This window comes from Salarias fasciatus, chromosome 11, assembly GCF_902148845.1.
Source record: "Salarias fasciatus chromosome 11, fSalaFa1.1, whole genome shotgun sequence".
Classification (NCBI taxonomy): Eukaryota; Metazoa; Chordata; class Actinopteri; order Blenniiformes; family Blenniidae; genus Salarias; species Salarias fasciatus.
In genome coordinates this window covers 29,657,298-29,669,762 of record NC_043755.1, presented here as the reverse complement: position 1 = coordinate 29,669,762, position 12,465 = coordinate 29,657,298, and the positions used below count along the sequence as shown (strand labels likewise).

General features: G+C 42.5%; 1 protein-coding gene across 1 annotated transcript in view; it reads right to left on the bottom strand.

The window, feature by feature from the left end:
- Positions 1-1,773: 1,773 nt before the first annotated feature.
- The window catches only part of znf385d (zinc finger protein 385D), a 105,632-nt gene continuing 94,940 nt past the window's right edge, over positions 1,774-12,465 (bottom strand). The window contains exons 7-8 of the mRNA XM_030102034.1: positions 7,297-7,398; positions 1,774-2,803 (exon numbers count right to left, since the gene is read on the bottom strand). Coding sequence (XP_029957894.1) covers positions 2,549-2,803; positions 7,297-7,398 — 357 coding nt within the window. The 3' untranslated portion in view covers positions 1,774-2,548. The remainder of the gene's footprint in view (positions 2,804-7,296; positions 7,399-12,465) is intronic.

The following is a 12,465-nucleotide window of genomic DNA, read 5'->3' as shown; positions in this document are numbered from 1 at the left end:
GATGCTTTGCACTGTGACATTTGTCGTTTGTGACATGCACACAGAAACCCGCAGAAAGACCAACAGAGTAAAAAAAATGGAATTAGTTGAGTTATTACACCTGTGGTGCTTCTTTTGTCTTTTGTGATTTTTAAATGTTGAAACTGCAACATCAAAGAAACGTTCTCTTAGTTCAAAATTTAACCAGGAAGAGTCGCTTTTTTTTTTTTTTTTTTTGGCTCCGATCACCATGCTACCTCTCCCACCTCCAAAGACGAGACATCAGTGGATGAAAATTCGAAGTAGGGAACAGTGGGAGCGAAGCAAAGCTCCGACTGTAGGAAGTATCCTGATACGCAGTTTGACATGACGTAATGATCACTGACTTGTTGTGAAACCACGTCGACTCTCGTACATCGTAGACGTGCATCCAGCGTGTGTTTTCGTCGTTTCGGCCTGCGTGCAGCCATCTTCACGCCTAAACTTTATTCGATTCATGTGATTCAGTGTATCTCGCTGTGAACGTGGAAGTTTTAAGTTTCCCGACACATTTACTAAATCCAGATGTGTCGAAGCAGCTAAATGCCGACAGCCTGCAGGACCACCGCCCTCCAGGATCAATTCTGCACATTTCTGCTCTAACAGACTGTTTTTTTTTCAGTCTATATTATAGAGTGAAATTTGCTGCAGTGGATTTTCTGGGCTTTATGCTGCTGATGTGACAAATCAGCTCCGCAGGTAAAAGCAATTTAAAAAATAAATAAATAAATGAAGTGATTACCATCAGAGAAGTTTGAGGATTAAAGATCTGTGACTGGAGTTAAAGCCTGTGACACATTTAAGTGAGTGAGTGAACCTCCACAAACACTTTCTTTTTCTTTTTTTTTTTTAACTCCTGTGAAGAGGCGCTGTGCTGGGAATCTCAATGCAGTGTTTTGACTCTGAAAATGTTTGTGCATCAATGAATGAGTGTTTAGGACTGCGTGCAGGATTTTTTTTCTCACTGTTTTGAAAGCTCAGTTGGGAAAAAAATACCATGAAAGTGTTCAAGACGACGCCTGTTTACACATTCGGGTCTGATTCTGATGTAGCGGTTAGCTATGTTTCATCACGTTTGACTTGAACTCGTCCAGGATACAAGCAGCCTGGTTAGAGGAGTACTGGATCCAGAAGATGAATGGATGTGTTATTTATCTTACAGGTCAACAGTGCGGTCAAAGCCGCGGGTTCGACGTTATTGATACGCCTCTCTGAGACCGGTTTGATCCAAAAAAGAGAAAAACTGTTGACTTAAAGGGAGAAATGAGGTTAATTGTTATATTTTGTCAAAATAAATGATACTTTTGAGTGAAAACTGTGAATATGGCACCAACACCTCGCCAAAAACGGTTAAGAAGGCTTTGTGTTGCATTTATTCACTGAATAGCATGAGAAAATGAAAATATCTGACTCAAAATGGTGCTTGTAGCTTTGCCATTGGAATTCTATTTTTATCAACCTGTTGGAGTGAGGGCTTTGGCTCTGAGGGTCGCCTTCCAATCCAAATGCTCGTGGTTCAATTCCTTATCTTGCCCCGCCCATATATTGAAATGCCATTGGGCAAGACACCCAACTCAAAATCCGTCCCAGAGCGTTCAGAGCGTTCACACTGCAACGTTCACTGCTTTCTCACGGGATTTCGTTAACATCCCAGCGTTGTGGTGGGAGTATGAAGCTAACAGAGGTGACGATTCAGAACCAGAAACCATAAAGAAACATCGCCATGTTCCTCTCAATCAGCCACAACTACCAGCATGAACAAATTAGGGCTCTTTTATTTGAAACTTTTCACCTTTTACACACTGACAGTTAAACACAGACGAGCCTTTGTGGTCCCTCTGGCCCCAGACATGATCAGTGAGAATGTGTGCCGGATATCGACTGGGATGGCTTATGCTGGGTGGAAAGCTCTCAGTCACAGTCTCACACACACACACACACACACACACATACACACACCCACACCCACACCCACACACACCCGCAAACACACATGCAAAAAGTACGCACCCAGGCACACGGACGAGTATGCAAGGACAAGTACAAAAAACACACATTACGACACATACTAACCATCTAACACAGTCTAGGCATCTAATGTGGACATCGACGGAGGAGGGGCTTAAAGTGCATACAGGAACAGAGGAGGGCCTTCGCTCGCGCTCGCCACCAGCGGCAACCTGTGGAATGACGACAGACGGGGAATCCTCCGCTAAAGCGACGGTCAGAAAGCAGAGCTCCAACGGCGACATGAAGTAATGACACTGCATAGTTCACGAGGGTTCGTCTTATACATTATTGCGGTACGATGTAGGTCCGAGTCCGGGGAGGGTGGGGGCGGACGGGTGGGTGGGGTGGCACAGAAAGCATGTACAGTCCAGTGAGATTAGAGACCCAGCAGGAGGAAAGCTTGGATGGAGGTCCGGTCATGGCGTGGAGATGTTTCATATCCGGGATGCATAGAAGGAGGTGCTGAGACTCCTTGGCCTGGAGGTTTGGTCCTTGAGCGCCGCCGCCCGCGTCCCACAGGTCAGTACGGAGCAAATAGGACCTGCGGGTGGGAGGTCCTGACAGGCCCGGGGGCCGGGCGGAGCAGCGCGGCGGGGAGCGACTGTGTCTGGAAGAGGGCGGGGCTGGGGGCGTGGCTGGAGGCGGGGCTGCTGCGGTGCGTGAAGGAGTTGCCCAGGGCGGCGGCGGCGGCGGCGGCCACTGCCGCCAGGTGGGCGGGGAGGATCTGAGTGGTCAGGGGCTGACAGGGGCGCTCCTTCCCCAGAATCAGCTTGATCTGCAGGACAAATACAAAATACTGTTAATTCAAAGGACAAACTTTATTTTTATTTTTTTCTAACAAAAACAACAAGTGGAACAAAAGAGCTCCACCAATAACCAGAGACTATTTGTACAAGTTTTTCCAAAACTCCAGGTAAATTCAACGTCAGTAATAATAAACTTCCTCACTGTGTGACTGACGGTTGGCAGGTTTTTCTTTTAATCACTGATCATAAAAAATACAAACAGGAAAAACTGAAAATAATTGTATTATCATAATTATCATGATAAATACATGCTAATGAGAATAGTGGAGAGAAAATATAAACTGTATTTGTATGGATGCAGAACCAAATAAAAGTCTGATTTCCAAAAAATAATTATAATAGATTGTAAATATGTACACCATTGTGTCAAATGAAAACAGTTAAACTAATTTAAACAGAAAAATCACTGATATAATTATAAAAATTAGGATGAAAATTATGTGGCTTAGTACACAATTAAAAATGTATTCAAATAAATTTCTTGGATTGAAGAAATATTTTTTAAACTATATGATTTGATCCAAAATTCTTGAGTTAATGTTTTATGAGAAAGTGAATATGTCATGGTGGTCATTTACTGTGATGTGTGGGAAGCTTTGGGAATCACCGCTGTCCATTTTAAAACCCAACCAACCGATTAATTACTCCGGGAAATAAATGGATTCACTGATCATGAAAAATTATGCTGCAAACTATGTCTGCAGTTTAAAGCCTGAAATTCACAACCATGTCAAAATATGAAACAAGTTTATGAAGCATCCTCAGACTGAACATTTTCTCCAAAACACTTTTTTTTTTTTTTTTTTTTTTTTTATGATTTATAAGTGGATGTATATCTGCAGCGAGCAAACAGCTGCAAGGAAACCTCCCCTCAATTAAAAATTAAAAAGCCAAAATCTGGATTTAATCAGGAAGTCGCAGATCAAAGAACAAAACCAAAACAAACCGGCATATTAAAAGAGATTCTAAATGCCAACTTTTGATGTTCATTAGAACAGAACCACCTTTTTTCTGTGCGTGTGTGATGACCACTCACTCCCTGACATTTCATTTAATAGTCAACAGATCAATGGGATTACTGAAAGATGCCCCCCTTATTATGTCGGAAAGTATTTCTGCGCGTCTTGTTTGTACTAAATGCAAATCATGACCCGTCGTGTGAGTTAAATCTGTGACCTTTGTCTGTTTTCTTCCCGTTCCGTGACACGGCGGCGGCGGCGTCCTGCAGCCACAAACAGGGATTTAACTTGTTGTCGCGAAAAGAAATTGGAATAAACAGAAAAGAGGGTGGCTGATGACACGCTGGGAGCTTTACGGGGCATCAGACAGGTGCCAGAAATCAGCTGCTAATTGGTAAAACTCCTCCAAATGATGTGGAAGACGGCGGCGAGGATGTGAGCGGCGGCCTCGGAAATGTCAACCCCTTCATTATTTTTACCTTCTATGACCAGAGTAGTTTGTTTTTCTTGGATATCTGTTATTATCTTCAACCCTTTGGATGTGGTGATTATTGTCAGGCTGATAACAAACAGATGCCCGCCGCTGCTTCTGCTGCACGTTGGTCTTTTCCTCTTCCAGCGAATTTGAAACGCAGTTTCAATCCAGAAACCGTTTCTCGTGTCGTATGTGAAACGTTTACAGAGCAGCTCTCTCTCTCTTTCTCTCTCTCTCTCTCCCTTTTTGTAACAGTTACTATTAAGTTAAACTGATGTTTAACTGAGATGATAAATCTCTGCTAATGCAGGCCCAGTTTACATGTCATCTTCAAGTGAAAACTGTCGCTGCGTTTTGGGCGTCCGTCTGCACCACAAAGGTGATTAAAGTCACTGAAAAGGTTAATTTTTTTAAAACCCAAGTGGAACGTTTCAAAAACGCTCTGGCTCGGTCTCAGTCTCCACAGAAAGGAGAGAAATCCAGGTTTTTGGACTCTGCTTCTGGCTAAAACAGCCTTTCTGAAGCACTACTGCTGCACACGTGCACCATGGCCGTTGTTCTGCATGTGAGCAAGCAGATGGACAACAACACTGTTTTCCTCCAGAATGTCGTGACTCTCGTTCCGTTTTCTCCTGGAGTTTGGCAGTTTAAGAGATGACAACCACCTGGAATAGCAATCTAACGCCGTCATTTGTCCATGCGAATATCTGTGTTCTCCCATTGTTAATGTTTACAGCATACTGTTCTCTGTATGTGTGTGTGTAAAATAACCCTAAATATGACACTTGGTGAGTACAGTGTGGAAATGTATTTCTACCGTTTGCATCAGACTCAGTGTTCCTTCTGCAAGTTTTTCCTTGAGATTAATGTGAACAAAAGTCCATCTAGGTATGAAATGGCTGTGTAAATCTCAGTAAATCAAGCAGAAACAGCAGTCAGTTTAAAGGTGCTGTAGGCAGGATGCCGCATCTCCGCCATCTTCCTTAGGGTTACCTAAGTAAGATGGCGATTTGAAACTCAGCACAGCCAATCCTGTCCTGTTTTCTCTGAAATCACGACCTTACGCAAGTTAAGCCCCTCCCACAAGAACGTGCGACGAACACCCTCCGACCAATCATGGTTAGAGCCTCATGGGCTCTTCTGATTGGTCAAAGATACCGGGTAGAGATTCCTTTTCAGCTCAGAACAGAGACAGATGGAAACGCTGCGCCCTCTCGGTAGTGCAATTATGCTACACTCCTAAAGGATTATCAATGGATACTCTAACATTTAATCCAAAGAAAACACAGAAAAATTAGCATTGACTAGCAAAATCCTGCCTACAGCAGCATTAACTGGAATAAAAACATTAAGGTACAAATTCCCTTTTTTCTTTATTTTTTAAGTGATTTTAACACTTTGCAATGCCATTCTTCACAGGAATGTATTCTCTGGAGAGCCCTCTGTGTGGGGAGTTAAAATTGAATGACTTTTCGGTCAGATATCAAAGGGTCAATGTTGCTTTTCAGAGGCAATAAACAACAACTTCCCAGTTTAACTATTTGAGACGCAGTGCAACAGATGCAGAAGTGGCAGCTTTTATTTCAAGACATTTTTTATTTCAATAATCATTCAGGTACCTTTGATTCTTTAAGATATGTTAATATAGGTAAAATATTAACCAGCCTAATCTTTTTTTATTCGCCTGATTTTAATGTATTTTTATGTATTCCTTTGCCTTTGGGAAGCACTTTGAACTGCCTTGTGTATGAATGCTGCAACTCAAATAAAGCTGCCTGAACCTGTGAAAACTCTCTGAAATTGGGTGTTTGATTTTAGAAAGATCATATTGTGTTATATAAGTGAGTTTTTTTGGCCATACACAAGAGGAACACTTTAAGCATATATTTTAAATCACTAGGCATCTTTGTGTGAAGTTGAAATATCATTCAGATGTCTTGAGAAGCGTCACCACACAATCTGCTGTAATCAGTCCACCAGCCTGTCGGGCAGAAGTTCAGATTAAAAAGAAATTCAAGGGCAGTTTGGATTCCAAACCACAGCCTAATCGGGTGAAAAGGTCACCAAAGTTATCCGGCTTAATCTTGTGTGTCAGTGATGGGAAAGCAAGGCTCTGGCAGCCGCTGCTCTGGGTTATCAATCAGCGGCTGGGGCGTCGGAGCCCGGTGGGAAGCATTCTTTACTCTGCGCTCATCAAGAGAGGCTCCTCTCCGTTAACTCAGTCAATGATGGGTTTCGGAAAAAGCCATTTCCCCCACACTGGTAACCCCGGTGCTTTGTCTCTGCAAACAGTGGGTGTGATGATGGCTGCTTTCGGATGCCTTCTGCACCATGTAAAGTTAATCTGGCCCTCACCACAATGGATCCTCCTTCATCCCGCCGAACCCGTGCCGTCTGAAATGTCTTTTAACGTTTGTTTATGAGCGCCTGCGGGGGAACAACGGCTTCGGTCTTCTAGCGGGAACAACGAGAACCGGAGAGTCGAACAACGGCTTCGGGACGGTGTTTTTAAAGTTCTGTCTGACTCTAAAGACCTCCTGCTGCGGCAGCCCCAATAAGTTAAAGCTGACATTTGCAATCAACCTCTAAACGCGGCTTCATTCCTCCTCCAGCAAATGACTCAGACGAGCCACTTTGTCAATACAATATCAGCCGTTTTGGATGAATTGAATCACATTGTTCCCGTCCCAGGATTTTTATTAAAAGTCGTGTAACAAGTGATCCGGTTATGAAAGTTGACATTTTAGTGAATCGGGAGCCGCGGAGTGGATGGAGGCTGCGTTGCCGCAGTACAGACAGGAGGGATGAGCGGGATTATTCACAGATAAAAGCGTTGGAGGGAGAGAACGACAATGATCACAGCTTCAAATATCAAACCATAAACTGCTTCCCACGGGTTGATAAGTCTGCCTCTTAAGAGTCTATTAGATGTGAGTGTGTGTGATTGCTGTGTCGACACCGAGACTTGAGCTGCCGATAAGATGAGTGTGTGTGTGTGTGTGTGTGTGAGTGTGTGTGTGTGACTCACCGGCTGCTTGGTCTGGCCTTTCTGCGGTTTGCTGTAGGGGCTGTACTTGGGTTTGGCTGGTTTACCTGCCGCTCGGTCTTTATGACGCCGACTGCTGATGTGCTGGAAGCGACACAGAGGACAGACGTCAGGCCGGACGCACAGGAAGTTACAGCGTGTCGTTGATACCGCTCTGCTTCACAGCGAACTCAACAGCTTGTGGCTCTTTTCCTCATCAGTGGCTTCTGCTGCTTTGATTCAGTGATGAAATGTCGGACTAAAAGGACTCAAGTTGGATGAATTGGGGTATAAATCAATTGTTAACCAATATTATATGAACTTTTTGAATCAGTTTTGTCCTTTTTCTCTACATGCTTGAGCTGCAGCTGTTCAGAAATGCAAAGTTATTTATTTTCGCCGTTTGCCTCACCTCCGAAATCGCAGTTTTAAAAATACCAGAAGGCGTGAAATGGTTTTGCTCAGGCTATAACCTGAATCTGAGTGTCCATAAAAGACAGAATGTTGGTGTGATTTCTCCGTTTCTGTTCATCTGTGGTGTGAACGGGCCTCATTGGGACGTCCAAATCAATACAGACTGAAGACCACGGTTGCCACGTCTGCTTATTATGAATAACATTTGGCTTGTTTTTTTTGTCCCTGGAAAATCATGCGCAAATATTGGTAGATGTGATTCTTAGAGGCTTGTTTCCAGAATGTGTTTGCCTATTTGCACTTGATCTCATCCCCACAGTTTGTCAAACGGATATTTAAGGTCTCAGTCAGCCCGTTGGTTTTTAACACAAAATTCCACACTTCCCTGCAAACACTCACATGTTTATGTGTTTTATCTTTAAATTTAGATGAGCGTATTAACATATTTGTAAACAGATCCATATGTTATTTATATTTGTGATATATGCAGTCTCTTGTATGTGATCGGATCAGATGAATATAAAACAATATAGAAGTGTTTTGATTCTCCCACATTTTAAAAAAATTACCAAAGGCAAAGTGGATGATATATGGAAAAAATACATTTTCCTTGACCTGGAAACTCTAGGATTACTATTCGAACAACACAACATCAGTAGGGTAAAACTAACCTGTCTCATGACGGTCTAATCCCAAGTCAAGTCAATGTGTTGTTTTTGATGTTACATAAATAAAGCTGAATTACATTGAACTGAATTGAATTGAACCTGGAAACTTTCTAGCTCACTGTTCTTGCTGCAGACGAACACTACCTTTATTTTTTTTCTTGCTTCTGAGTCGCAATTAGTCATTGCTCAGTTCATTGCTTATTTTGAAATCTATTTATGTAGCTATTCAGACTTTTTAAAAAGAAAGTTTCTTGGGGGGAGGGGGCTACATTTAATTCTTCTGTACTTTATTTTTTTTTATTGTAAAACTCCCCAACATGCTTTCATGGTGTGAGAGCAAAGTGAGCCGAACTAGAAGAAATCTATGTTTTTCCTGGATTCACTACAGTCGGCACAGCTGTGCATACAGCCGCCGATGTTTCCCTGCTCCCGCTCAACCAATCCGACGACTCGCTCCTTATCAAAGCTGTAGTTCTGTGATAAGGCAGTCATCTGAGTCGGCCGTGTGAAAGCAGGAAGACGTCTCAGGCTGTTTCTGTCACAGCTTCCCTCCAAGAACGGTTTGATATTCAGCGTTTCTCCTCCGTCTGCTCCTTTTTTCTTTCCCTATCCAATCACCATCGCTCCTCAATTTCCCTGCGCTGCCCCTCCCACCTCACCTGCTGTAAATCATCAATCATCTCCTTGATATAAACTCTGCTCTGCCTTTGTTCTGTTTCTTGAGCTCTCTGACTTTGGTTTCTTTGACATTTCAAGGGGATTTGCTGGTTGTTTCTTACTGTGTTTGGTCCAAATCCCCCACCTGACCTTTATTCCCTTCTGGGTGTGGTTCATCCATCCTGCTACAGGCCTACAACACCTGATCCCACTCAAAAAATACTTTCATGTAGTTTCATTGGTATATGTGGATGCAAGTTTGAGGACTGATGCTGAAGTCTGGTTATATCCATTCACATTTTAATCTGGACAAGAGTCTTTCTGTGTAAAGTGGTTCAAAACAATTTACAGACATGCTACAAAAAAAAGGCAATGTAACAAATGCAAAGGCAAAAAAATTCTAAAATAAGGGAGAAAGGTGTCTCTGCTCAACAAAATCTTTTGAATATACAGCATCTCTGCACATTTAATCATATAGTATCTTCATTTTTGCAAGTTATGGTTTTTAAACTTTTGTATTTTTCTATTTTTTATGGTGTTATCAACACGTGCAGCACTTTGGGCAGAGTTTTCTGTATTTTAAATGTGCTATAGAAATAAACCTTGACCTTGGCCTTCTTTAAAAAGTTTCTATTCCTGATTTATATGATAGACTTTGCATCAACTGGCACTGTGGAGTTCCTCAAGGCTTCGTCCTGGGCCCACTTCTGTTTTAAAATATGCCTTCTGCCACTGGCTCAGATGTTATTTAAGAGTTCAACACTTTAATTTCCTTCAACTCAACAAAGATTAAAGACAGTTGCTTTTGTAGCCAAAGATTATGTTCTCCTTGAGCCGTGAGGTTAAAACACATCAAGAAAGACAGAAATCTTGGTGCAATGTAAAGCAAACGATCAAAAAGATGCTTAATGTCATCTGAACAATATAGTGAGAAGATTGTATTCTTTGCTGGGTTCATTTCTGCGCGGTTACGTTCTCCCTGAGCGTGCACGGCTTCCCCTCTGGTTCCCTGGATCTTCTCCATAATCAGACAAAAAGCTTGGAGGGATTTTGTGACTCCGTGTGTTCAAAATGTGATGAGTTCTTGAGTTCACTCTACTTTTTCCCCTGAACGTCCGCTGGGATCAGCTCCAGTGCTTAATGAAGATGGATGGAAATGGAGTTACACAGACGCACACTCTCACACACACACACACTGCTTCATAAACTCATCCATAAAAGAAGGTTTTCACAGAAAAATGTGTTTTTAACATTACAGATGGCAGTGCTTTGCAGAACTTCTTTTTTAAGGTAGCAACTCAAGGGGGAAAAAAAAATAAAGGGGAGCAGGAACCAAAAATACACCTTGTGTATTGAGGTGAAGGTGATTACTGCTCCATTGTGTTTTCAGCCCCCCACGGTGAAAATGGCTGCAGCCGTGGCTCGGCGCAGTGCAGTCAAAAGAGCTTTTTTGCTAAATGGGCCATTATACGCCCCTGTTAAATACAGCAGAGAGCAGAAAACGACCGATCCGACCTGCCACGTACAGAAATACTCTCTAACCCCGAGCCAATAAATAATTCAGCGTGGCTACACGTCGATGACAAAAGGCGACTTTTCTGGCAGCGTCTAACCTCCGCAAGCCCTCGCAGAGGATTTAGAAATCACACTCGTCTTCTGGTTCTCAAGCTGTAACTGGAATTTGTCATGCTGGATTCTTTTTACGGACGGGGGTGAAGGAAAAAAAAAAAACAAACAAAACAAAACAGAAAAAGCTCCTGTTCAGAGATACTCAATGAAAAAAGTCCTGGCATGAAAAATTCATCTAAAGCCCCGTCTTTCTGTTTTTCAGGGAGAAATCTCAAGGTTAGTTCAGACAGAAAAAAAGAAACGCCCGGACGGTTTTCAGGTGTTGTGGGTGACATTTCCACCCCCCCATGACAGAATGATCAACCGCTTCGAGAAGAAAAGAGATTTGTGGAGTGGCCTCACAGCGGCGGGCAGATTTCGGCTGAGTCACACACAGAATCGCCTTTTGTGGAGCTCTACAGTAACTCAACTTAACCTCGCCTTAACACGCAACATTATGTCAGCTTCTCTTTCATCGGCTTTAATTCTGAATCGGAAACCTAATTTCTTTGCCATTCATTGAGATTTCTAAAGGCTTTTTCTTTTTCTTTGCAGGAATTCTTTCGACAAAGACTTAATAGAGAAACACTTGCTGGAACAAAATGAAAGGAGGAAAAATCCACGTGTCTCCGTTTTAAATCCGAATCGGTGGGTTTTCAAACATGATCAGCAAAGTCTTTCTAACGTTCAGATACATTTCGTGCTTTATGAATGCATAATAAATCTAAATCCTATAGATAAATCTGCAACCTGCAGCTTCACAAAGCATCAATATGCTTTAAAAACTACGGCCATGCTTTAAATAAAAGCGTGATGGAGAGAAATGTGATCAGCCAGCAGGTGCAGGTAAATGCAGGCTTTACAGGAAGAGGCTTATTGGACTCAGTCTAACTGTGTTTTTTGCAGCTTTAATGTGATTTCTCTCCGTGATGCTGCTGTCTGGTCGGCTTCTACACATAAGTGAGAGACAATGAAATTAGACGCTGGAATTCCAACTCCTGTGAGGCCTGTCAGGTCTGTTTATGTCTCATAATCTATCAAAAATAGCAGTTTTTACGCAGAATGCGGTCCTTTTTACCCCCTCCGTATTTACACGTTTGCGCGATGAGATTTGATGTGAGCTGACTGATCGGAGCAGCGGATTCCTGGTAGGAGGCTTGTATTTGGATGTCAGGCGTCAAATGCGTCATTTACATCTGAAAGGCGCATGGCCGCGCTCCCGTTTTATTTCACTACATCTATATCCTCCTCCGGCTGATTTAACGGGGAGAAGCGAGGGAGGTGTGCAAGGGAGACGTCTAAAAATACATGGGGAGTGTTTGACTGGGAGGCCGACAGCTGCTGCCGCCGCTGAGGAGAACAACAGGACAGTCTGACTGAACTGCTTTTACACATTAGTCTCTTTTTCTGCTCCTTTTGAGACACTTTAAGTTTCATGTCTTTATTTGTAAAGAGACTATGTTAGATATATTTGGTCCAAGTTTCATTTAAATTATGAATATAGACAGAAACAGAACAGAACAGAACAGAACCTCGTATTTCACAAACAAATGTACTGTTTTATAATTATTTTCCTTGAAATGTTCGCATTACTAGTGATAAAAGCTTGTGAATTTTAGGGCTAATGATCTAAAAATAATGTAATTGGAGTTAGAGGACCTGCAGTCGGATCGATAAAATGTGATTAAGCCAAGTTATCGAGCTGCACTGACTGGTGGAAACACACATTTCGGCTGTTATTCACAAGAAGCATCAGCTTTGAGTCAAAGGTTAGATCAGTCATTGAACTGCCTTTCATCCGCTTTTCCAACACAACTGTGAATGC